The following is a 27945-nucleotide window of genomic DNA, read 5'->3' on the forward strand; positions in this document are numbered from 1 at the left end:
CTACTACACACGAAACCTCAGCTTCATCCTCGACTCATCCCTCTCCATGTCAAAACAAGTCAACGCCGTCTCCTCTTCCTGCTACAACACCCTCCGCATGCTTCGTAGAATCTACAAATAGATCCCATCCGAAACAAGAAAAACAGTAACCCAGGCCCTCGTCAGCAGCAGGCTGCACTACGGCAACGTACTCTACGCAGGCATCCCGTCCAAACACTTGCAACGCCTCCAATGCATCCAGAACGCCTCTGCCCGACTCATCCTCAACATCCCTCGCCACAGCTACATCACCCACACCTAAGAGACCTCCACTGGCTCCCCGTCGACAAGAGGATCACCTTCAAACTCCTCACCCACGCACACAAAGCACTTCACAACACCAGAACAACCTACCTGAACAGCAGACTCAGCTTCTACACCCCCACCCGGCAATTCCGCTTCGCCAACCTCGCCCTAGTCTCCATCCCCCGCATCCGGCGCAGATCCTCCGGCGGCAGATCTTTCTCTTACCACGCCGCCAAGACCTGTAACACCCTCCCGTCTGGCCTAAGACTGATCCAGGACCTGCTGACCTTCAGAAGATACCTCAAGAAATGGCTCTTCGAGCAGTAGCAGTATCTCCCCCCCCCCAGTGCCTTGAAACCCTCACGGGTAAGTAGTGCGCTTTACAAATAGATTGACTGATTGATTGATTCCTCTCTTTCATTCAATTCCTTCACTTTCATTTATTCTTCCTTTCATTTTCTTGTTAATTCCCCTCTTCCTTCATCTTACTTTCTTTTGTTCCTTTCTCTGTTTGTTTTTTCTCATTCTTTCTCTTCTTTCTTTTGTTCTCTGTCTTCCCAGTCCTTCTCTGCTTCTTTCTTTATTTTCCTGTCTTTGTCTCTTGCTATGTTTCTCTCATTCTGTCATTCCTTGCTTTCTCTATCCCTTTTCACTTTCCCATCACTCTTTCTCTCCTCTTTTTTTCCTCACATTCTCTCTCCCTTTTGCTCTTTCCATAGTGCTGTCCTGACCAGCTCTCCCAGCGCTAGACTTTCTGCCCAGTGCCAGGCCCTCTGACCAGGCACTGACCTGCCTCCCTGCCAGTTCCACTGCCCAGGTTCTGCCCCAGATGCACCAAGGTCCATTGTCCCCAGAAGCTTTGTCAGCTGCATTGCCCTCTGTGTCCCACTCCCACACATTCCTGATTCCGGCCCTTTCTGTGCTCCTGGTTTGTTGCTCTTTTCCTGCACTCCCACCTCCCGCACCTCTCTACCCCTCCCAGGACCTATTTAATGGAGGCTGCAGCGCAGTCGCGCAGCAAGCGGGTCAAGGGTAAGCCTGTCTGCACCCATCCACGGCAGGACCGTGCCCAGCCCCAGGAACCCTGGACCTCCAAACCCCCACAGTTACTCTGCCGCTGATCTTCACTTCTTAGACCCTGGTCGAAACAATAACTGCTACCTGGTATTGCCCCACTCCACAGTGAGACCATTCAACTGCCGCCACTGTCGCTTCACCTCCACACCAGGACTGAGCACCCCCCCAGCATACCTTATTTAGCCATCAGCACCAACCAAGACCACGCCAGGTCAATTCAGTTGCATCCTACTCAACGCCAGATCCCGCTGCACGCATACCACCGAAATCAGGGACACCATCCCACCCTCCCCCCTGCCTTAACCTTTATCACCGAAATCTGGATCACCCTAGCTTCCACACCAGACATCGCCACAGCAACCCCCACCTGTTACAAGATGAAACACCGGGATAACACCAACAAACATGGAGGCGGCATTGCTGTCATACACAAGGAATCGATCTCCTACACAATCACCAATGACCATGCCATCCGAATCATGGAACCCATGAACGTCCAGCCCTACACCAACAACAACACCACCATCAAAGGCACCTTTGCCTACAGACCACCATGACCATGGACCATCACTCCTCTTGCCATAGAATCCAAAGATTACATCTTCCTGGGAGACCTCAACTCAAAAACAACAAGTGATGGACGGAATGCTGAACATTGTCAAACACTCACCCCCAGTCATAGATCTGGGTTTAATCCATCATTCTTTTGCTCCCCATGCCACCCCAGTCTTGACCCTATTCCTCATGGGAACAGTCCAGACCGAACTGCCAAGCCAGGTCCTCACTGGACCGGAAACAAGCATCCTGGGACCGGTTTCGGGGTTTCACCCCTCATCAGCCAGGCTAGCTTGAATCCAGTGGCATGGGAAGCAAGGGACCCACGTCTGGGCATACCCTTCCCACTTAGGGTGACAAAGCAAAAACAACAAGTGATGGACGGAATGCTGAACATTGTCAAACACTCACCCCCAGTCATAGATCTGGGTTTAATCCATCATTCTTTTGCTCCCCATGCCACCCCAGTTTGGACCCAGCCATATGCAAATCAGTCTTGACCCTGTTCCTCATGGGAACAGTCCAGACCGAACTGCCAAGCCAGGTCCTCACTGGACCGGAAACAAGCATCCTGGGACAGGTTTCGGGGTTTCACCCCTCATCAGCCAGGCTAGCTTGAATCCAGTGGCATGGGAAGCAAGGGACCCACGTCTGGGCATACCCTTCCCACTTAGGGTGACAAAGCAAAAACAACAAGTGATGGACGGAATGCTGAACATTGTCAAACACTCACCCCCAGTCATAGATCTGGGTTTAATCCATCATTCTTTTGCTCCCCATGCCACCCCAGTTTGGACCCAGCCATATGCAAATCAGTCTTGACCCTGTTCCTCATGGGAACAGTCCAGACCGAACTGCCAAGCCAGGTCCTCACTGGACCGGAAACAAGCATCCTGGGACCGGTTTCGGGGTTTCACCCCTCATCAGCCAGGCTAGCTTGAATCCAGTGGCATGGGAAGCAAGGGACCCACGTCTGGGCATACCCTTCCCACTTAGGGTGACAAAGCAAAAACAACAAGTGATGGACGGAATGCTGAACATTGTCAAGCACTCACCCCCAGTCATAGATCTGGGTTTAATCCATCATTCTTTTGCTCCCCATGCCACCCCAGTTTGGACCCAGCCATATGCAAATCAGTCTTGACCCTGTTCCTCATGGGAACAGTCCAGACCGAACTGCCAAGCCAGGTCCTCACTGGACCGGAAACAAGCATCCTGGGACCGGTTTCGGGGTTTCACCCCTCATCAGCCAGGCTAGCTTGAATCCAGTGGCATGGGAAGCAAGGGACCCACGTCTGGGCATACCCTTCCCACTTAGGGTGACAAAGCAAAAACAACAAGTGATGGACGGAATGCTGAACATTGTCAAACACTCACCCCCAGTCATAGATCTGGGTTTAATCCATCATTCTTTTGCTCCCCATGCCACCCCAGTTTGGACCCAGCCATATGCAAATCAGTCTTGACCCTGTTCCTCATGGGAACAGTCCAGACCGAACTGCCAAGCCAGGTCCTCACTGGACCGGAAACAAGCATCCTGGGACCGGTTTCGGGGTTTCACCCCTCATCAGCCAGGCTAGCTTGAATCCAGTGGCATGGGAAGCAAGGGACCCACGTCTGGGCATACCCTTCCCACTTAGGGTGACAAAGCAAAAACAACAAGTGATGGACGGAATGCTGAACATTGTCAAACACTCACCCCCAGTCATAGATCTGGGTTTAATCCATCATTCTTTTGTTCCCCATGCCACCCCAGTTTGGACCCAGCCATATGCAAATCAGTCTTGACCCTGTTCCTCATGGGAACAGTCCAGACCGAACTGCCAAGCCAGGTCCTCACTGGACCGGAAACAAGCATCCTGGGACCGGTTTCGGGGTTTCACCCCTCATCAGCCAGGCTAGCTGGAATCCAGTGGCATGGGAAGCAAGGGACCCACGTCTGGGCATACCCTTCCCACTTAGGGTGACAAAGCAAAAACAACAAGTGATGGACGGAATGCTGAACATTGTCAAACACTCACCCCCAGTCATAGATCTGGGTTTAATCCATCATTCTTTTGCTCCCCATGCCACCCCAGTTTGGACCCAGCCATATGCAAATCAGTCTTGACCCTGTTCCTCATGGGAACAGTCCAGACCGAACTGCCAAGCCAGGTCCTCACTGGACCGGAAACAAGCATCCTGGGACCGGTTTCGGGGTTTCACCCCTCATCAGCCAGGCTAGCTTGAATCCAGTGGCATGGGAAGCAAGGGACCCACGTCTGGGCATACCCTTCCCACTTAGGGTGACAAAGCAAAAACAACAAGTGATGGACGGAATGCTGAACATTGTCAAACACTCACCCCCAGTCATAGATCTGGGTTTAATCCATCATTCTTTTGCTCCCCATGCCACCCCAGTTTGGACCCAGCCATATGCAAATCAGTCTTGACCCTGTTCCTCATGGGAACAGTCCAGACCGAACTGCCAAGCCAGGTCCTCACTGGACCGGAAACAAGCATCCTGGGACCGGTTTCGGGGTTTCACCCCTCATCAGCCAGGCTAGCTTGAATCCAGTGGCATGGGAAGCAAGGGACCCACGTCTGGGCATACCCTTCCCACTTAGGGTGACAAAGCAAAAACAACAAGTGATGGACGGAATGCTGAACATTGTCAAACACTCACCCCCAGTCATAGATCTGGGTTTAATCCATCATTCTTTTGCTCCCCATGCCACCCCAGTTTGGACCCAGCCATATGCAAATCAGTCTTGACCCTGTTCCTCATGGGAACAGTCCAGACCGAACTGCCAAGCCAGGTCCTCACTGGACCGGAAACAAGCATCCTGGGACCGGTTTCGGGGTTTCACCCCTCATCAGCCAGGCTAGCTTGAATCCAGTGGCATGGGAAGCAAGGGACCCACGTCTGGGCATACCCTTCCCACTTAGGGTGACAAAGCAAAAACAACAAGTGATGGACGGAATGCTGAACATTGTCAAACACTCACCCCCAGTCATAGATCTGGGTTTAATCCATCATTCTTTTGCTCCCCATGCCACCCCAGTTTGGACCCAGCCATATGCAAATCAGTCTTGACCCTGTTCCTCATGGGAACAGTCCAGACCGAACTGCCAAGCCAGGTCCTCACTGGACCGGAAACAAGCATCCTGGGACCGGTTTCGGGGTTTCACCCCTCATCAGCCAGGCTAGCTTGAATCCATGGCTGGGTCGAAACTGGGGTGGCATGGTGAGCAAAAGAATGATGGATTAAACCCAGATCTATGACTGGGGGTGAGTGTTTGACAATGTTCAGCATTCCGTCCATCACTTGTTGTTTTTGCTTTGTCGCCCTAAGTGGGAAGGGTATGCCCAGACGTGGGTCCCGTGCTTCCCATGCCACTGGATTCAAGCTAGCCTGGCTGATGAGGGGTGAAACCCCGAAACCGGTCCCAGGATGCTTGTTTCCGGTCCAGTGAGGACCTTGCTTGGCAGTTCGGTCTGGACTGTTCCCATGAGGAACAGGGTCAAGACTGATTTGCATATGGCTGGGTCCAAACTGGGGTGGCATGGTGAGCAAAAGAATGATGGATTAAACCCAGATCTATGACTGGGGGTGAGTGTTTGACAATGTTCAGCATTCTGTCCATCACTTGTTGTTTTTGCTTTGTCGCCCTAAGTGGGAAGGGTATGCCCAGACATGGGTCCCGTGCTTCCCATGCCACTGGATTCAAGCTAGCCTGGCTGATGAGGGGTGAAACCCCGAAACCGGTCCCAGGATGCTTGTTTCCGGTCCAGTGAGGACCTGGCTTGGCAGTTCGGTCTGGACTGTTCCCACGAGGAACAGGCTCAAGACTGATTTGCATATGGCTGGGTCCAAACTGGGGTGGCATGGTGAGCAAAAGAATGATGGATTAAACCCAGATCTATGACTGGGGGTGAGTGTTTGACAATGTTCAGCATTCCGTCCATCACTTGTTGTTTTTGCTTTGTCGCCCTAAGTGGGAAGGGTATGCCCAGACGTGGGTCCCGTGCTTCCCATGCCACTGGATTCAAGCTAGCCTGGCTGATGAGGGGTGAAACCCCGAAACCGGTCCCAGGATGCTTGTTTCCGGTCCAGTGAGGACCTGGCTTGGCAGTTCGGTCTGGACTGTTCCCATGAGGAACAGGGTCAAGACTGATTTGCATATGGCTGGGTCCAAACTGGGGTGGCATGGGGAGCAAAAGAATGATGGATTAAACCCAGATCTATGACTGGGGGTGAGTGTTTGACAATGTTCAGCATTCCGTCCATCACGGGTCCCGTGCTTCCCATGCCACTGGATTCAAGCTAGCCTGGCTGATGAGGGGTGAAACCCCGAAACCGGTCCCAGGATGCTTGTTTCCGGTCCAGTGAGGACCTGGCATGGCAGTTCGGTCTGGACTGTTCCCATGAGGAACAGGGTCAAGACTGATTTGCATATGGCTGGGTCCAAACTGGGGTGGCATGGTGAGCAAAAGAATGATGGATTAAACCCAGATCTATGACTGGGGGTGAGTGTTTGACAATGTTCAGCATTCCGTCCATCACTTGTTGTTTTTGCTTTGTCGCCCTAAGTGGGAAGGGTATGCCCAGACGTGGGTCCCGTGCTTCCCATGCCACTGGATTCAAGCTAGCCTGGCTGATGAGGGGTGAAACCCCGAAACCGGTCCCAGGATGCTTGTTTCCGGTCCAGTGAGGACCTGGCTTGGCAGTTCGGTCTGGACTGTTCCCATGAGGAACAGGGTCAAGACTGATTTGCATATGGCTGGGTCCAAACTGGGGTGGCATGGTGAGCAAAAGAATGATGGATTAAACCCAGATCTATGACTGGGGGTGAGTGTTTGACAATGTTCAGCATTCCGTCCATCACTTGTTGTTTTTGCTTTGTAGACCTCAACTTCCACCTAGATTACCCCACCAACACCAACTCCACTGACCTCCTGGAAAGACTGGATATATTTGGCCTCAAGCAGCTAGTCACCAACCCCACGCACATCAAAGGACACACGCTGGATCCCATTTTCTCATCTAGTGACAGAACTTGTCACAGGCTACTTGTCGTTTATGTCTTTGGCCCACTGGAACTGCAGAAGGGTCTTGATTCTTGTAGGTTCTGCCTTGACCATGGTAAGGGTGGCCCTTTCTGGTAGCCACGGTGCTGCCGACGAAGGAACACCAAAAAGCATCCCGTGCCCTCTAGAAGGAGTCCCAGAGGAAAAAAAACCAAAGGGAAAAACCTCTATAGCAGGAACTCCCTGGAACAAAAAGAAGCAAAAAGGAGAGTCTTCCAACAGGAAAAAACAATACTGGAAGAAGCTAAAACAAGTGAGGTACATAACTGGTGAAAAAATGACAGGAGCGAAGATCACCACCAAAGGAAGTGTTGCAGCGCAAGGAGAACAAGAAACATTCACCTTATATTCCCTAAAACAGGAAATGACCAACAGAAAGAAGAAAGTCACCATATTGGATTGGTAAAGAATCATAGGAACATATAGAGAAAATACGCCATTTTGAAAAAGGGTCCTAAGGCATGCAGGGAAAAAGAAAGGCATGTTGGGAGAAAAAAAAAACATGGCTGCTACATGTGGACATAAATGCAAGAGGAAAAGAAGAAAAAAAAGAGAAAAGAAGAAAAAGAAGAAAACAACAGGCTCACCAGGTAAGTGAGGGGTAGGAGGGAAGGTGCCCACAGTTAATATTGAGGGTGCCCCGCACCCAAGATTCGCCAAGGCCCCATGCCCACTTTGGGGCCTTGTGTGAGGAAGTAAAGAACAGAAGGGGCGTGGCACGCCCAGCCGCCAGGAACCGCGCCCGAGCCGCATGCTCGGCTCACGCTGCAGCGTCCCTCCCCCCCCAGAGCACCGGGTTTGTGCAGATACAAATGTAAAAAACGACGGATCAAAAGTGGGGTGTGAACAGAAGAAGCGTCTTCCCAAGAACATTCACTAAGAGGATAACCTTTCCAATGAATGAGATATTGGAGATGGTTTCGGAATATATGAGAGTCACATATTTCTTTAACTTCATATTGGGATTCGTCATTCACAAACAAAGGGGAGGACAGGTGAATTTCCTATGAAAAAGTTCAGGTTTATAGGGTTTCAATTGAGAGACGTTAAAAACTGGATAGATTTTCCATGTTCAAGGTAAACGGAGACAGAAGGATACAGGATTTATCTTCTGAAGAATACAAAAGGTTCCATAATAACGGGGTTTAAACTTATTTTGTGATTGACGTAGGGACAAAAATCTGTAAGAAAGCCAAACTTTATCTTGGACTTGATAAGATGGAGCCTCACATTGTTTCTTATCCGCCATTCTTTTCATGTGCCTTTTAGTTAACAAAAGATTAAACCGTATAAGACGTTGAATTCTATATAATTTTTGGGAAAAAGAGGTGATTGCAGGAAGTGTAGAAAAGGTCTTATGAGTGGCAGGAAAAGGATTTAGGATGAAATCCATAGGAGCAGAAAAAAGGAGTGGATTTTGAGACACTTTGCACAGTATTGTTGTAAGAAAATTCAGCAATGGGTAAGTACATGGTCCAGTTACTCTGAGTGGAATTAAAAAAACAGCGTCGATATTGCTCAAGTCCTTGATTCACACGTTCCATCTGCCCATTGGTTTGGGATTGAAATCCAGAAGATAAGGCTACATCGATATTTAGGGTTTTACAAAATTACTTCCAAAACCGTGATATGTATTGAGGGCCCCGATCTGACACAAGAACTTGAGGAAGGCCCTGGAGATGAGAGATTTCTTGGATGAAGATCTGGCTTAATTCTTTAGATATTGGTAGTTTTTTCAAGGCAGTAAAATGAGCCATTTTTGTAAACAAATCTACAGTGACCATTATAACGCAGTTTCCTGCAGAGGGAGGTAATAAACACATAAAATTGGTTGATTTTGTATGCCGGGGGCTGGTGGAACCGGTAAAGGTTGAAGTAGTCCTGCAGGCCTCATATGGGGTATTTTTGCTTGGGTGCAGATGGGACAAGATACCACATAACTTTCAGCATCTTGCTTAAGTGTAGGCCATCAAAAAGAGCAAAGGAGTAATTCCTGCATGGCTTTGATACCACGATTACCGGCCACAGGGGAATCGTGACACATTTGTAGTTCAATTCTTTGCACTTTCTTGGAAGGCAGGAATAAGGCGTCTGTATGATGGTAGTATCCTTTACTCTTGTGTAATTTTGAATGCAGTTCCTTCATCTCTTGTTCTGGGAGGGTTGAGTACTCCAACTGTACTTCATCGAGGAAAGTCTGGACTAAACTGATTATTTTGTCTGGTTCAATTAGATGCTGTGAAGGGGTGTTAGTACTTTCAGGGTAGCGTCGAGATAGAGCATCTGTCAAGATATTTTGAGAACCTGGAATGTAGGTAATATAAAAATCGAATTGGCTAAAGATAAAGGCCCAATGGGCTTGACGACTGTTCCGGCACTGAAAGTTTCGTAGACATTGTAAATTGTGATGGTCTGTTCTTACTTCAAATGGTTCTTTAGAACCCATAAGGAATTGTCTCCACTCTCGAAAAGTTGTCTTTAGACCTAGGAGTTCTCTTTCCAATACTGAATAATTTTGCTCAGAATCAGAGAGCACATGAGACAGATACAATATCGGATGTTCTAATCTGTCGTCGTCTTGTCTTTGTAATAATGATGCCCCAATAGCTCTTTCTGAAGCATCAGTAACAATTATGAATTGTTTGTTGGTGTCCAGATGCCGTAGTATAGGTGCTTGGGTGAAGGCTTGTTTTAGGTTTAGGAAAGCATTTTCAGGCATGTCTCTCTAGATGAATCCGTTTTGCAAACTCTCTTTTTTTAGAGTCTGTGTGATTTGACTAGTTTGTTGAGCAAAGTCCCAAAAAAAATGGTGATAAAAGTTGGCCAGGCCTAAGAAACACTGAGATTCTTTGATTGACGAGGGGGATGGCCAATCTAGAATGGTCTGAACCTTCTCTGGATCCATGGAGATACCGATCTGACTAATGTGATATTCTAAATATTTCACCTCTGTCATATCAAATTCACATTTCTCAGGTTTACAGTAGAGCTGATGTTGCCTAAGTCTGTTTAATACTTGCTTTGCATGTTCAGTGTGGAGTTCAGGGTGTCTGGAATATATGAGGATATCATCTAAATAAATCACTACAGTGTGATTCAACAGGTCAGAAAATGCTGAATCCATGAATCTTTAAAAAATAGAGGGGGCGTTTGTTAAACCAAAAGGCATTACCCTATGTTCGTAATGACCAAAAGGTGTATGAAAGGCAGACTTCCACTCATCACCTTCCTTAATTCTCAAGAGATGGCATTCTCCTCGAAGGTCTAATTTTGTAAAGATCTGAGCCCCCCTAACTGCCTCCAAAATGTCTTTGATGAGAGGTAGTGGATATCGGTCTTTTATAGTGATTTCATTTAATCCACGAAAGTCTATACAGGGACGTAGATTCTTCGTCTTCTTGTGCACGAAAAAGAGGGGAGTCCCAGCAGGAGAAAAAGATAGTGCAATAAGACCGCTCTGTAGATTTTCTTGCAGATAGTCCTTGAGTATCTGCTTTTCAGGTTCTGTAAGAGAATACATTCTACCAAAGGGAACAACCACTCCAGGTTCCAGGAGAATGGTACAATCATAGTCTCTATGTGGAGGTAGTACTGGTTTTGAGGGTTTTTGGAACACGTCTATATAATCAAGAGAGCGACTAGGTACCCTTTGAATAGAGTTTATGGACCACCCTAATTCAGATTCTGTCGATAACATCTTCTTTGGGGACCAGTAGGTTTCGGATGCATCGCAATAGTCTTGACAGAATTTGGAAGACAGAGAAATAGTTCTGGTTTCCGAATTGATATACGGATTGTGTCGCATAAACCAGGGTATTCCTAAAATTACTGCAAGATTAGGAGAGGAGATTAAATCAAAAGAGACATGTTCCCGATGCTTTCCAAAGTGTAGACATAGGGTAGGAGTGGTCCTGATGACAGGACCAGATGCTAATAGGGATCCATATACAGTATGCACTTATTCTGGATCGTCCTTCAGTAGTCGTGGAATTTGTTGCTTCTTGGCCCTGGTCTCATCCATATCAATTCCACTGGCTCCACAGTCTAATAATGCCAAAGCTCTTTCTTCCCGACCGTCAGGTAATTGCAGGGTAACAGATAAAAAAACAGGACAGTTGCATCTTCTTTGGAAGAACTGATTGAAGGCATCACAGAAAATCCCATCCCCTCCCTTCTCACAGAGGATGGGAATTGGCGTTTCCCAAGGACTTCACAGGATGGACTGGGCAAGTACGGAGCAAATGGCAGCTCCAAAATATAGAGATAATCCTTACTTCCATCTATTTTCGCTCTCACTAGAAGAGAGAGGACCACGGGCGGTGTCTATTTGCATTGGTTCCCCTTCTGTTGCCTCCCTTAATTGAGGTTGAGGCTCTTCTGGAAAATTGACAATTGTATGTGGGTTTCCTGCATGAGAAGGTCCACGATTCTTTCTCCTTTCTAGACTGCGTTCTTGTAGATGATACTCTATGGAAGTGCGCTAAATCCATCAAGCCTCGTAAATCTTCCACTCTAGCGGAATGTACTAGTTCATCTTTTATTTTTTCTCATAGACCTCTACGAAAAAGTCACCAGAGTACGTTCTACCCATGTTGTCTCTGCTGCCAGTTGTCTAAAGCGTGTTATATATTGGAGAACATCTTGGGTACCTTGCTGAATGTCACATAAAGCTTCCTCTGCTGACACCTCCAACCCCGGGTGTTCAAACATTTGTTTAAATGCAGTGACAAAAGCTGAATAGTCAGACAGCACAGGGTCATTGGAGCCATTGGACTAACGGAGTCACCCAGGCCAAGGCAGGACCAGACAAGGCACTGATGAGGTAACCCACTTTTGTTTTATCTTGCATAAATTGTGTTGGTCGAAAGGCAGAATAGACAGTCAGAGCACCGAGGAATTCTCATAACTTATTTGGGTCTCCTGAGAAACGTGGCGTGGTAGCAGAGACAGTGGGAACATCTGTGGTTTGGGGTACCAGGCCTTGTCGTAAAGCCGCAATTTCATTTCGTAATTGTTGCAGTTCCTGGGTTTGCTGGTAAATGGTTAAGAGTAGCGACTGGTTGGGTTCTGCAGCAGCCATTGAGGTATTCTCCATTCACCTCGACAAAGTCTGGTTCATTTGGCGCTGCAATCTGTGACGGGCTACTCGACGTTTATGTCTTTGGCCCACTAGAACTGCAGAAGGATCTTGATTCTTGTAAGTTCTGCCTTGACCAAGGCCAAAAAGCAGCCTGTGAATTCCAGAAGAAATCCCAGAGGAAAAAAACCCAAAGGGAAAAATTTTGATAGCAGGAACTCCTTCGAACAAAAAGAAGCAAAAAGGAGAGTCTTCCAACAGGAAAAAAAAATACTGGAAGAAGCTGGAACAAGTGAGGTAAATAACTGGAGAAAAAAATAACAGGAGCGAAGATCACCACCAAAGGAAGTGTTGCAGCACAAGGAGAACAAGAATCATTCACCTTATATACCCTAGAACAGGAAATAACCAACAGGAAGAAGAAACTCATCAGATTGAATTGGGAAAGAATCATATTAACATATAGAGAAAATATGCCATTTTGAAAGAGGGTCCTAAGGCATGCAGGGAAAAAGAAAGGCATGCTGGGAGATAGAAAGAACATGGCTGCTATGTGTGTACATAAAAACAAGGGGAAAAGAAGAAAAAAGAGAGAAAAGAAGAAAAAGAAGAAAAGGACAGGCTTGCCAGGTAAGTGAGGGGTAGGAGGGAAGATGCCCCCAGTTAATATTGAGGGTGTGTCGCGCCCATGGCTCGCCGAGGCCCCATGCCCACTTTGGGGCCTCGTGCAAGGAAGTAAAGAACAGAAGGGGCGCGGCATACCCCGCCACCAGGAACCGTGGTCGCGCCCGAGCCGAATGCTCTGCTCCCGCCGCGGTCCGCTGCGGCACGAATGAACTAGGTACACCCACACCTTGGACCTCATCTGTTGGGCCCACTCCATCGTACACTTCACCATCACTGGATACACCCACTCCATCCCAAACCCCACAGTGCTCCTATCCGCAGCTGGACCAAGGTCTCTCAGGAACAATGGATAGCCCTCTGTGCCACTCAGCCCATCTATCCCACCGACCTGGACCATGCAGCACAGAACTTCAACGACTGGATCATCAACTCCGCTGACCAAGTCACTCCCCCCAAACCAGCTAAAGCTCACAGAAAAGCCAAGCAAGCCATTTCGTACACCCCAGAACTCAAATGCAGATGCAATCAACTTGAGAGAAGATGGCACACCAGAAATATTGAAATAGCAGAGCCACATACAAATCAGCCCTCAACGTCTACCACTGACAGATCAGAGCAGCAAAGCAGGAGGCCCTGACCTTCCAGATCAATACCAGCACCAACCAAACCAAGCAACTCTTCACCATTGTCAGAGAGTTCACCTGCCCGCAGCCATGGAAAACTCAACCCCTGCATCACAGAAGCTCTGTGATGACCTTGCACACCATTTCCACAACAAAATAGCAACCATCTACAAGAACTTCAATCCCCAACACTCCAACTCCCCCAACCTTCAATCAACCACTACTACCGACCACCCACTCAATGCCTGGAAACAACTTAGAGACACATACACAACAAGCCTTATGAGCTCCATCCACACCAGGGCAGTCACCGACCCCTGCCCCCACTGATTCTTAAACCTTGAAAAGGACAAGATCAGCCTCCAACTCACCATCATCAATGCTTCACTTACCTCAGCCACCTTGACACATGCCACGGTCAGACTCCTCCTCAAGAAACCCTCAGCAGACCCCAAGGAACTACAAAACTACCGACCCATCTCATTGCTCCCTTTCCCCAGCAAAGTCCTGGAGAAGGCTGTCAACCCACAACTCATCAAGCACCTGGAGAGAAACAACATATTATACTTGCCCCAATCAGGTTTCAGAACCAACCACAGCACTGAGACAGCTCTGATCGCTGCCTCAGACGACATCCGCAAGTTCACTTAACAAAGGAACCCACAGATCGGGAGGGATCAGGGATATCAAACTACAATAAGCACAAAGGTCCCTCACAAAACAATATTAAATCAATAAATGGATAGAATTACAATAAATCATATGTGAAAAATAAACAATGATAATGATTTATTGTACATAAAATATATATATTTTGATGAGATGCAAAACAATCATAAAGGAAAATATGATTTCCCAACTGGCTGTTTCTCATAAAAGTCCCATGTCATATACTCAAGAAAGTTAAGCATTGTTGCACCATATTGTGTAACAGAAAATGACAACAGTGCAATATAGCAAAATCAAATAACCTAGGCTATTAAACAGACACAGAAATAAAATGTAGATTGTGTCAGTAAGTGGTACCCATACTTATACATCAAAAGCTAATAATGTGAGTCAAAGTACATTTGCTGACGCATTATTTAGATCCCTAAACTGAAATGAGCGGGATCATCGTCAGGACAAAACCATTAAACCTGAGGACAAATATTACAATTATATGCTGCTCAGCGACAAGCAATGACCCAACAATCTTCTATTCGTCAAGTAGAGTTGTCACACTGCACCAATCATCATAAGTATAATCAAAAACCGCATGAATCCAGGGTAGGGAAATATGTATGCGGAAAGCCTGAATCATGGCTGCATCTCTCCATCAATATACATGCGGAAATATGCATGCGGAAAGCCCAAATCATGGCCACGTCTCTCCATCAATATACATTTTATGTATTGATGGAGAGAGCTGTTTGGTCTTCCACAGACGAAGACCAAAATGAGATACAATAGGCGTCCTTCAGTGCCTCTGTGGAGGTAGCGGGACAGGAACCCTGATTGCAGGACAAACCCATAAATACCAACAGATATGGTTTAGGTGATTTTTAGGCTGCAGCCTATCAGACAGTGCAGCTGTCTGGGTTGCTAAAGACATTTTGGGGACTCTCAGAAAGTTGACCTAGGAATCCATTCTGCCTGTTGATTACTATTGGATTTGTAGTTAGTAGCTCACATTTTCTGGCTTTCTATTTGCTGGCTTTATTTGCTTGAGGCTCTCCATGTCCAGTTCATCCCTTCTTTTGCCAAATTTGGGTTCTCTGTATCCTTTAACGAACACCCTTTCTGTAAACAGGCCTTTAAATCTTCTTCATATCTTGTCACATTTTCTGTGCATTCAAAGGTCAAGGTCAAAAGTCAGGTGCTGTCTTCCGAGGATCCTTGTTTAGTTTTCGTTCTCTGACTTCAAGTGAAAGGATTTGTGTGACAATCTTGCAGGATATTGGGGGTAGGACAGGGATTTTTTTCTAGCACACAACAACATATAAATGAACTGTGTAAATATTTCAGGATATAGCAGAATTTTAACACAAATGAAGCACATTTTTGTTATTTTTAGAGTGTGTTGGAAACAAATTCTTTAATATGATCATAGCAAATCATTACACTAGGAAATGCAATTTCCACACATTTTCGTTAGTGCACTGTATAGTGTTATTAGTAAAACTGTATGTTGGTGCAAATGTAATGGTCATTTCAATTGAAAATGTGTTGTCTGTAATAGCAGTGCACTACCATACCATGCATACTCCACCCTACCCCACTCCACTCTGCTCTGCATGACTCTGTGCCTCTGTACTCTGCACCACTCCTCTTCACACCACTCCACACCACTGCACTCTGCACCACTCCACTCTACGCCACTGCAATTTATGCCACTTTACTCTGCGCCTCTTTACTCTACCCTGTACAAATCTACTCTATGCCAATGCACTCTTTGCCACTATACTCTAGACCACTCCACTCTTTGTCACTGCACTCTACACCACTCCAGTCTAGGCCACAACAATGTACTTTGCACAACTCCACTCTATGCCACTGCACTATACATCACTCTGCAACACTGCACGATGTGCCACTGCACTCAATGCCAATACACTCTACGCCAATGCACTTTACTCTGCAACACTCAACTCTATGCCCCAGCACTCTACGCCAAACGACTGCACGACACTCTAATCTACTCTGCACTATTGCACTGTATAGCACTGCACACTACACCACTTTACACTACAGCATTACACTATTTGATACACTACGCAACTGCAGTCTACCCTGCACCACTCCACCCTATACCACTTCACTCTGAAACAATCTACTCTACACCATTGCACTCTTTGCCACTCTACTCCAGTCAACGCCCCTCCACTATATTGCCACTGCACTCCATGTCAGTTTACTCTTAACCACTGCACTCTATGTCACTGCACTCAACTGTGCATCACTGTACTCTATGCAACTGCCCTCTATGCCACCCTACTCTACTGCACTCTGACACTCTACTCTGAAACACTACACTCTCAACCACTGAACTGTACACCAATCTACTCTGCACTACTCCACTATGCGCCATTGCCTTCTATGGCACTATAGTCTGCACCACTCAATGATATTCTACTCTGCACCACACTACACCACTGCACTCTATGCCACTTTACTCTGCACTCTATGTCACTGCACTCTATGCCACTCGTCTCTACTCTGTGCCACTACCCTCTGAAACACTGAACTCTATGCCACTCTACTCTGCACCACTATGCTCCAACTAATCTGTGCTACTCTACTCTGCACCATGGCACTCTGCACCACTCTACTCTGCAGCACTTCACTATGCACCTCTCTAATCTATTCTGCTTCATTCTATGACACTACATTGTATGCCACTGAATTCAATGCTACTGCACTCAATGCCTCTGCACTGTATGCCACTCTACTCTAGAACTCTATGCCAATGCACTCTACACCAGTCCACTCTAGTCTATGCCACACCAGTAAATGCCACTCTACGCAACTCCACACTATGTCACTCCAATACACGACTCGCTCTGCCACTCCACCCTGTGACACTCTACTCCACTCTTTGCCTTCCACTCTATGACACTCCATGAAACTTTCCTCTACGCCAGTGGTTCCCAACCTGTGGTCCGGGGACTCCTGGGGGTCCGCAGAGCATCCTCAGGGGGTCCGCGACCCCTTATAAAATTAAATAATATTAACAAATTAGATCCCCAGCTTTCAGTGATGACTCAGTAGAGGGTCCCCGGATTCCAATAATGATTCAGTGGGGGTCCCCGGATTCAAGTATTGATACAGTGGGGGTCCACAGAAGTCAAAAGGTTGGGAACCACTGCTCTACGCAACTAACTTTAAGCCATGCGGAAAAGTAGCCACGCTGGTGTACAACATGGCTAAAACACATAGGCAACGATAATAGTCCTTGCATAGGCTAAACTTATTGGCTTTACCAATGCTTGTTAAAGCCAGAAACTGACTTATTTTAGCTGTCTCCCACATGGGTGTAGGAAGTGTGGGGGACGCGGGGGATGTATCCCCCCCATATTTTGTAGGGTGGGGGACACGGGGGACGAAGGTGGGGGTGACAAGGGGACAACATTATTTCCCCTCTCACATCTATTATTCAGAGGGCCATTAGCGCACAAAAGCGCTACTTATGAAAGCCCTCTACGGACCATCCTCCAATCTGATGGGAACAGAATGAAGGTGAGTCCGGAGGCCCCCTGCGCCCTCTGCCCTTCTGTTTGTCCTGTTCACAGCTGTGGGCATTAAGGGTGCTCATAAGAACAAAGGGGAGGAGGAGGAGAAAGGAGTTTTGGATGATTACTGTCTGCATCACCTGCTGCCTTGAAGAGGAGTGCTACACGACGCCTTCAAGAGGAGCTGCAAGACAATGAGGAAGATCTACAGAGGAAACAGAGTCCCACTCACCCTGATGCCTGCAGGCTAGAAAGGAGACTCAGTGAAACACAATATTTGTATTTGCCTAAGATCACACCAGTTGGTGAAACAGTGAAGTCGAGAATGGGCAGAGATTTTACCTTTTCACACAACAATTTAGCTATTAGATGGGTATATTTTTCTAACATTTATGTTTAATGTTTTGTTATCTAGGTAATGAAGGGCTTGATTAAAGGGTGGCTAACAGGGAGAAGCCATATTTCATTTTTGGCCGTTATGCCTAGTTATTATTTATGTTGTTGTTATCGTTACATACTTCAGCATATTGAAGTATATTATCTTTTCTTGATCTTTTCTTCACTCTTCTCTGAAACAATCTACCCTATGCCACTGCACCCTACAACACTTTTCTCCACTCTGTTCTAATCTACGCCACTGAAATCTATTCTGTACCACTCCACTCTACATCACTCTACTCTGCAGCACTCTATACTACGCCACTGCAATCTATGCTTTCTACTCTAACCATTGTACACAACACCCCTGCACTCTGCCAGTGCACTCTTCACCACTTTACTCAAAACCAATGCATTCTATGCCACTGCACTCTATGCCAATCTACTCTGTACCACAGCACTCTATTCCACTGCTTTCAATGCCACTGTACTCTGTGCCACAGCACTCTATGCCACTGCACTCTATGCCACTCTACAATACACCACTGTACTCTGCGACCCTCTAATCTGCAACATTGCACTCTCTGCCACTGAACTCCACGCCCCTCTACTCTGCACCACTGCACTCAATGCCACTTTACTCTACACTATTCCACTGTAGGGCACTTCACTCTACTTTGGAATCATCTCCTCTATGCCACTGCAATCTACGCAACTCCACTCTATGCTATGTCAGTCTAATCTACCCTGCACCACTCCAATGTACCCTGCGCCACTCCAATCTGCTCTGCACCGCTCTGTGCTACTGCACTCTACATCACTATGCTCCACTCTGCAACAATCTACTCTTCACCACTATATTGTACTCTGCAGAAGTCTACTCTATGCCACAGCACTCTATGCAACTCTATTCTACTCTGCAACACTGTACTCTAAGCCACTCTTCTCTACTCTGCATCACTCTACATCACTGCACTCTAAACCAATGCATTCTATGCCACTCTACACAACTGCCCTTTATGACACTCTGCTCTGCAACACTGCACTCTGCCACTGAACTATACTCCTCTCTACTCTGCACCACGGCACTCTACTCTGCACCGCTCAACTATATGCCACTCTACTGCACTCTACACGAATGTACTATATGCCACTACACTATGCCACTATGCATCACTGCACTCCACCACTGCACTCTACACCAGTCTACTCTACCTTGCACCACTCCACTCTACCATGCACCGCATCACTCTATGACACAGCACTCTGAACCACTGCAATCCATGCTGTGCCACTCCACTCTACCATGCACAGCATCATTCTATGACACAGCACTCTGCCCCACTGCACTCCACACCACTGCAACCTATGCTGTGCCACTCCACTCTGCAACCCTCTACTCTTCGCCACTCTACGCTACTGCACTGTACGCTGAACCAGTGCAGTCTTCGCCAATGCACTCTACACCACTTTACTCAAAACCAATGCACTCTATACCACTACACTCTACACCAATCTATTTTGCACCACTGTACTCTATGCCACTTCACTCTAGACCACCCAACTCCACTCTGACACTTCACTCTGACATTACACTCCATGATACTAGACTCTGACACTCTATTTCATTAAACTCTAACACTTTCTCCACTCTGTAACTCCCTACACAACTCCCTATACGCCACTCCATTCCACTTTACTCCACTCTATGCCACTCCACACCACTCTATGCCACCTCAATCTACGATACTCTACTCAACGCCACTGCACAACCCTCTATGCCACTCCACTATACAACTATGTACTATGCTCAACAACACTCTACCCAACTTTCTCTATGCCAGTTCACGTTAATTTACTTTACTCTACTCCAGTACACTCTTCTTTATGCCTTTCCACTCTACGACACTCTGCCACTCCACTCTATGACACTCTATTACACTGTGACACTACTCCACTCTACTACTACTTTATGGCATTGGCGCTTGATTAGAGATTCAGATCTCCATTGATTGCCTTCTCACTCATGAGATGTGAGTCAGATTTATCTTCGCCGTTTTGGTTACAAGCACTCTGTAACCCTTTTAACTCAAGCTTAACAAAGGCTTAGGATGATCCTGCTACTTGTCTAGGGGATCGAAATATCGTCGGCCAAAGAACCTTGACTTGAATTTGTGATATTGTACATAAGTTGTCGTAAGCATAGGTACTAAGAGCTAATTACTTCTTGATTCACTATTTGAGTCATTCTTGTAAAAGTCGGTGTATAAGAGCTTGCAAATCATTATTGTGGATGCTAACCTTGTAGGAAAGTAGCCTCCTTCTAGCTCGGTTACCCCCACATTTGGCCTGTTTGCCAGTGTGTTTGAGTGTGTCTACTGGGATCCTGTTAATCAGGACCCCAGTAGTTATACTCTTTCCCTTAAATTATGGTTGTTGCATACTGGTAACCCAGTATTTCACCCAAAATTGGCATACTGGTGCCCCCTTATAAGTCCCTAGTACATGGTACTTAGGTACCCAGGGCATTGGGGTTCAAGGAGATATATATGGGCTGCAGCATTTCTTTTGCCACCCATAGGGAGCCCATGCAAAGGCTTCTGCAGGACTGCCATTGCAGCCTGCGTGAAAAGGTGCATGCACCCTTTCACTGCCAGTTACACTGCACCAGGTCACTTATAAGTCACCCTTATGGCAGGCCTTCCAGCCCTGAGGGCAGGGTGCAGAGTACCTGTGTGTGAGGGCCCCCCTGTACTAGCAGAGGTGCCCCACGACCTCCAGGACCATTTTCCCAGACTTCATGAGTGTGAGGATGCCATTTTACACGTGTACTGGAAATTAGGTCACTACCTATTCCCAGCTACATAATGGTAACTCCAAACATAGGTATGTTTGGTATCAAACATGTTTGAATCATACCCCAAGGCTTTTGCAAGCATTGGTTGTATGTTTTCATGCACTCTGGGGGCTCTTTAGAGGACCCCCAGTATTGCTATTCCAGCCTTCTGAGGTTTTCCAGGCAGCCCCAGCTGCTGCCACCTCTCAGACAGGTTTCTGCCCTCCTGTTGCTTGAGAAGCTCAAGCCCAGGAAGGCAGAAAAAAGCATTTCCTTTGGGAGAGGGGTGTTACACCCTCTCCCTTAGGAAATAGCTATTACAGGCTTGGGAGGGGTAGCTTCCTTCCCCAGGCCACTGGAAATGCGTTGAAGGGCACATTTGGTGCCCTCCTGGCATAATCCAGTCTTCACCGGTTCAGTAACCCCCAGTCCCTGCTCTGGCATGAAACTGGACCAAGGAAAGAGGAGTGACCACTCCCCTGTCCATCACCACCCCAGGGGTGGTGCTCAGAGCTCCTCCAGAGGGTCCCTGGGTTTCGCCATCTTGGATTCCAAGTTGGCAGCGAACTCTGTGAGCATCTGAGTGGTCGGTGCCAGCAGGTGGTGTCAGAGCCGTCCCCTGATAGGTGCTTATCTGTTTAGCTGACCAATCCCCTTTTCAGGGCTATTTAAGGTCTGTCCTTTGGGAGGTTCTTCAGACTCAGATTGCAAGACTCCAGCAGGAATCCTCTGCATCCGTTACTTCACCTTCTCACCGATGAAACTGCATCTGGGCCCTCCAGGAACTCCACAAACTGCAACAACGAATCAAAGACGACTTCTGCAACATTGTATCTACAGCTCTTGCCAGCAAATGCAACTGTTTCCCGGTCGTGGATCCTCAGAGGACGGCCTGTCTTCAGCCTGCACCAGAAGAATGAACAAATCTCCCTTGGACTGAAGGAGTAATTCTCCTGCTTCAGCAGGCACCTCTCTCCAACTATGACTATCTGCGTGGGTCCCCTCTCCTGCCGAGTTGCATGGATCCTGCATCACGGGTGGTGGACTGAAGTGGTCCCAACGGTCTTGACGTCCTACTGTCCAACTTTGGTGAAGGTAAGAGCTTGTCTTCCCACGTAAGACAGTACCTCTGTGCACCACGTGTTTTTCAGTTGCCAAGGCTTGTTGGCATCCTTCTATGAAATTCTTTGTGCACAATGTAGCTCCGGCCCCCAGCACTCCTTCCTGCAATGCACAGCTTCCTGAGTGGTTCTCTGGCAGCGTGGGATCCTTTGTTTTTGTACTGCATGGGCCTCCTTTTGCAACTCCTTTGTCCCCGTGCTGGGGGCCTCATGTGTGCGCTGGCTGGTCTTCTGTGGGCTCTCTGAGTTGCTGAGAGCCCCCTCTGACTCCTCCTCCTGGGTAGAGTCCAGCAGGTCCCTCCTGGTCCTGGGCAGTGCCATTTTCCGCTAACCATGAGCTTTGCATGTGCCAAGGCTTGTTGGAGGAATCCAGCGATGCAAACCAGACTGCAATCATCCATCCGGTGTGGGATATCATCTGCACCAACCAGGAACCCCCATCCATTTTCTTGGGTGCAGTACTGACTGTAGTTCTTCACCAGAGGTTCTTCTTTTGCACCTTGATTCGGGTTAGCAGGGGCTCCTGTCCTCCCTGGACTCTCCTGTGCTTCTTGGACTTAGTCCCATTCTTCCACGGGTCTTTAGGTCCAGGAATCCACCCTTTGTGTCTTGAAGAATCTTCTGGTTCTTTCATTATCTTCTTTCTCGTGTTCTTGTGTGTTCTAGGAAAGTTACATTGATTTACACCTGCTTTCCTGGGCTCTGAGGTGGGTGCTATTACTTACCTTTAGTGTTTTCTAATACTCCCAGCGACCCTCTACACACCACACTTGCCTAGGTGGGAAACTGACATTCCCATTCCACTTTCTTAGTATATGGTTTGTGTTTCCCCCAGGCCCATTTCCAACTATTGTGATTTTCACTAATTGCACAGTTTTCTAACAGTTTTTAATGCCTATTTCTGCATACTAGTGTATATAATTTGTGTATTACTCACCTACTAAGGGAGTATAGTCTCTATGGTACATTTGGCATTTGTGTCACTAAAATAAAGTACCTTTATTTTTGTAACACTGAGTATTTTCTTTCATGTGTGTGAGTACTGTGTTACTACAGTGGTATTGCATGAGCTTTGCATGTCTCCTAGTTAGGCCTTGGCTGCTCATCCACACTACCCCTAGAGTGCCTGGCTTCTAGACACTGCCTATATTTCACTAATACGGGATAACTGGACTTGGTATAAGGTGTACGTACCATAGGTACCCACTCCAAACCAGGCCAGCCTCCTCCAAACCACTGTACTAAATAGGTTACTTTTTACATTTTTCTTGTTATTGGTGACATTGGGTCATCCAGATAACTTGTGTAATGTCCGAATACCAGTCTTTCTTGATTTCCCCTGTTGATGTTTTTCCACTACATTTGATCTTTTATATTTTGATTGAATAAATGCATGAAACATTCCATTTGCATGCTACTTTAATATAATTGTTTATGGGAGTGGTGTTGCATTTTATTCAAGGGACCCCTGTTCCTTTAAAGTTAGTTTACTGCTCCACTCTAGGACACTCTACTTACTCCATGACACTACGCCACACCAGTCAATGACACATCATTCTCCTTTATGCCATTAACTTTGAGCCATGCTGAATAGTAGTCTTACTAGTGTACAGCATGGCTAAAACACATTGGCAAAGGCAATAGAACTTGCATAGGCGAGACCTTTTGGCTTTGCCAATGCTTGTTTATAAGGTATGAACTTCAAGGTGACTTGCAATATCCTTATGTATGCAGGGGGTATTTTACCCCATATAATACATGGTCACACCATTAACTTTCCCACAAACCACTTAAACCCTTAGTGCATAGCTTCTGTCATTCCAAGCTATTAAAGTAGAGCAGGAGAAAGAAAAGCAACATTCCATTTGTTGCTTTAAACAGCTGCATTAATTATGCTCTGTGACCTGATCTGCTTTTTACCTTGGCTGCTGGCTCTGGCAGAAGGCATTGTAATGTCAGAACTCGACTGTAATAACCCTATCATAGTCATTTTCTGATGTCTTTTCTTTATAATCAGTGAATGTCTTTATACGCAGTGACTTGGTGCATCACAAACAGCCGATTCTAAAGAAATCAGTGACTGCAGTTTATACAGAGATTAGACAATCCATGTTTATATAGCATGTAACTCCAAGAGCGTCTTCAGTTGAAATGCTTCTAGTTATGACTGATGTGGAGCTGAGCTGCCCAAGATCACACACAGGAGTAGAAGTGTTATTAGAACTCTGGTTTCCGAGCACAGTTTACAACTGTTGTACCTAATCGCTTTTGATATCTCCAGTACGGTTCCAATTGGCATGAGGCGAGGGGCATGATGGGTGTGGGGCGCAAAGGGTATGTTCTTCCTTTTTACCCTCCTACCTTGATTTGCTTGGTGCATGAAGATGCAAGATTAATCAACATGTTATTTTCACATTTGAGCTAATTACTTAATGAAAATAACAATAAAAGATACTTTCAGACTGTGAAAACATGCCTTCCTTTCTCCCTATTTCACTTCCAATTATATGATTGTGTATATTTATCAGAGCCTGCAGTTCGTAAACAACGAGCAATTTGTAAAGGGTTGATTGAAAGTCCCCAAGGCTGTCCCTGTCCCCCCAGAAATGTATTGTCTCCTACGCCCCTGGTCTCCCACCTAAAATTGTTTCTGTTTCAATGTTCGTCCATGGGGAAAATAGATTCGCCCAATTTTATTTTCACTATTTCCCTTTTTCTTTGGAAATGTTGCCATGTAATCTGCAAAATGCTGGATGGTTGTCAACATAAGTGTGATATTTTTGATGGGCGAGGGCCCTAACAGGCACATGTTTATGACTCTTGCTGACTCCGAGGAAATGAACGCATGGTATGTTGCAATCCGATTGAAAGACTACATCTTCCGGCATGCCATGCTTCAGCTCGCAGGCGCACAGATGCTCAACCCAGACGGCAGCGTGGCAGGACGCGGCGCGCTTGCGCAGAGCCCTTTCCTACACTGGCAGGTTATGAAAGGTTGGTGTTGGCAGTACAGTACAGTGCACAGCCTTCACAGTGCCTTGGGGTCGCGGTGCAGCACTGAATACACAGAAGAGCGATGCATTTGTCCGTGTGCGTCCTCAGGAGGCTTGGCAGGGTAAGTCTGCAAAACTCGTGCAACGAGAAAAAACTAGGCACCTACAGTGGGACAGTAAAGAGAGTCCTAGGTTGAGACGAAGTCCGGGGTAACGAGTAAGTAGTGACCGATAGTAAGTCTGCTAAGTGGCCTTAACGTCATGCCTGAAAACTTTAGTCATCGCTGCTTCGCATGCTGTCGTATGCGAGTAAACGTGCAAAGCATCATTGCAAGTCTGGTAATGCACCTCACAAGCTAGTTAGAGCCTCTTGGGAGCTATGGGAAGTCAGCATGGCATGTGAGAGGGTGGAATGGGTCTTATACGTTGAAGAGTGGTAAATGTGATTGGCACACTTGTCACTGTTCAACATAAAAACGCTACGTGTATGTGCGATCGAAGCGTTACCAGTGAGGTGGGGTCATGGGTAGCTGTGGGAATGTGGGCGCTGCAGAATGTCCGCAGTGAATGCCTCAGACATTTAAGTTGTGGGGTGTAGTGTAGGACCCCCAGCAGTGAGGAGACAGTAGGGAATAATGGTATTTGCACAGTGGGTTGTGAAGGTTATTGGATAAGTGGAGATGTTATGGGGGTAGATGTGTATGGCTGTTGAGAGGGCATGGGGAATGTGTGAGGCATGTTCCCGCTAGGGTACAGAGTGCCTGTGGCTTCAGAGTCAGCTGGGCATGAGTATGCTATGCCGGCACAGCCTGACATCTGCTTACTTGGGTCAGAGTTCAAGCAGTCTCAGTACAGACTGAGAGCAGTCTTTCCCACTCCATCTCTGCCAACCACATGCCCACCAGTGTCGAACTGGGACAAAAACGTACTAGAGCAGAGACGAAACCACCAACGTTCACAAATTTCAGTTCAGTGCTTTTTGTTGCTTTGTAGTACTTGCGTGGTTGGTTTACGTTTGAGAACATATGTTGAAAGTTGTGCATTTTAAGACAAATTGGGCCATAATGCGTTTTAAGGAACAGGAAAAACTTGCCCTTCACAGAGTGTGCATCTCATTTCATACTAACCTGTTTGCCTAGATGTAGGTTTCATTTGCATTTCTTCCAGGGGCTCTGCTTTGTACATTTGCTTTGTCTCATACAGTACAAATGTACCATGCATTAAGAAAGCAGCTCACCTTGGATACAGGGTCAATGTATAGGGAAAAGACTGTCCATACTGCTATTTTGGGCCAGCCCTTTTTGTATTGTCCTATTGCGAGGTAGTGCATTGCAGGCCTTGTACCTTCTTGAGGTAGGAGTTCAACCTGTGTGTTACGTCCCCTCTACTAGTATATCACACCTGCCATGGCACGCACGTGCCGTTGTAGTGACAGCGTTCATGGCATTAACTGGGGAAAAGTCTATTCCTGAGCTGCCTCCAGTCTAGTGACGTGTCAGATTGCTGTTCTGTGTGTGCAGCCTGTCATCGCCACCTCAGCATGAACGGCGGATTCTTCTGGGGGAGCAGAGGGCGGCTTATGTCCCTTTTAGGGTTCTTTCCTGAGTTTACTTGTAATGACGATGAGCGGGATTTACTTACGCCCCTCCACCGACCTGATACCCACTGGGATGGCCTGTCGTAGACCTTCTCCTGTCTCTATTTTGATTTCGCTCACAGACGTTCTTCCTGGTCACAACTCTGCGAGGTGGCGGCTGAATCTGCTTTAGCCTGGATGAACTCCCCCGCCACCCCATGCTTTTACATCCCCCAGCCTGGCTGCCACAGCCCACCACATCATGGTAAATGCCCTCCAGGCGGACTGATGCCCCTGCTTCCTGACAGAGGCCTGCAGTCCGCTGCAGTGCCAGGCTGGAGGGGGAGGGGCTCAAGAACAGGCTGAATCTCGGCCACGCTCTACTGACTTTATGGGGCTTAATCTGCAGCTTTCCTGACAGCTGCGAGTATAGAGGACACTGCAGCATCTGAGAAAACACAGCAGAAAGGGAAGAAACCGGAGAGATAAGGGGAAACCGGATGGAGAAAAGGGAAAAGGAGGGCGGGAATAAGAAATTGAAGGTATAGCTGAAAATTGTGGTAGTAAGAAGAAAAGACATGAGAGGCGAGATGAGAAACAGGAAAATAATTAAATGAGATAATGGGGAGAATGGATGATAAATTAGGGCAAAAAAGGGAGAAGTAATGGCACACTGCAGAAATGGTCGAACAGGAATGAAAAGTGGAGGAGGTGGAGCAGAAAGGAATGAGAAAGCCAATTGGTTTCGCCTATCCAATAGCTGTTGGCTTTGCCAATGTGTTTTAACCATGTTGTTCACCAGCGTGGCTGCTGTTCAGCATGGCTAAATGTTAGTGGCGTAGAGGAGAATGGCGTGGAGTGTCATAGAGTGGAATGGTGAAGAGTGGAGTAGAGTGTCGTCGAGTGGTATAATGTCATGTATTTGAGTGGCATAGATTGGAGTTGCGTGGCGTAGAGTGCATTGGCGTACTGTGTTGCAGAGTGAAGTGGCGTAGAGTGCAGCGGCTTAGAATTCAGCGGTGTGCCATACAATGCCATAGAATGCAGTCGCGTAGATTAGAGTGTTGCACAGTAGAGCATAGTGCCATAGAACAGGGAACGGAGTGCTGCAGATTGAAGTGGTGTAGAGTGGAGTAATGTAGAGTGGCATGGACTGCACCAGCAAAGGATGCAGTAGTGCAGAATAGAGTGATACAGAGTTCAGTGGCGTAGAGTGCAGTGTTGTAGAGTAAAGTGCCACAGAGTGCAGTGGTGTAGAGTGGAACAAAGTAGCATGGCATAAAGTGGTGTGGAGTAGAGTGAACTGGTGTAGTGTGTTGTAGAACATAGTGGCATGAAGTGCAGAAGCATAGTATTCAATGGTGTCCAATGCAGTGTCATAAAATGCAGTTGAGTAGATCAGAGTGGTGCATGGTAGAGTGCAGTGGTGCACTGTAGAGTTCCATAGTGCAGTGACGTAGTGTGGTGCTGAGTAGAGTATCATATAGTGGTGTAGAGCACAGTAGCATAGAGGGC

General features: G+C 47.1%; 1 protein-coding gene across 1 annotated transcript in view; it reads left to right on the top strand.

Moving 5' to 3' along the window:
* Nucleotides 1–24811: 24811 nt before the first annotated feature.
* SHMT2 (serine hydroxymethyltransferase 2) overlaps nt 24812–27945 on the top strand; it is a 141705-nt gene continuing 138571 nt past the window's right edge. Inside the window, exon 1 of the mRNA XM_069230785.1 lies at nt 24812–24976. Within this exon, the coding sequence (XP_069086886.1) occupies nt 24938–24976 (39 nt within the window). The 5' untranslated portion in view covers nt 24812–24937. The remainder of the gene's footprint in view (nt 24977–27945) is intronic.

The sequence above is a fragment of the Pleurodeles waltl genome, chromosome 4_2, assembly GCF_031143425.1.
Source record: "Pleurodeles waltl isolate 20211129_DDA chromosome 4_2, aPleWal1.hap1.20221129, whole genome shotgun sequence".
Classification (NCBI taxonomy): Eukaryota; Metazoa; Chordata; class Amphibia; order Caudata; family Salamandridae; genus Pleurodeles; species Pleurodeles waltl.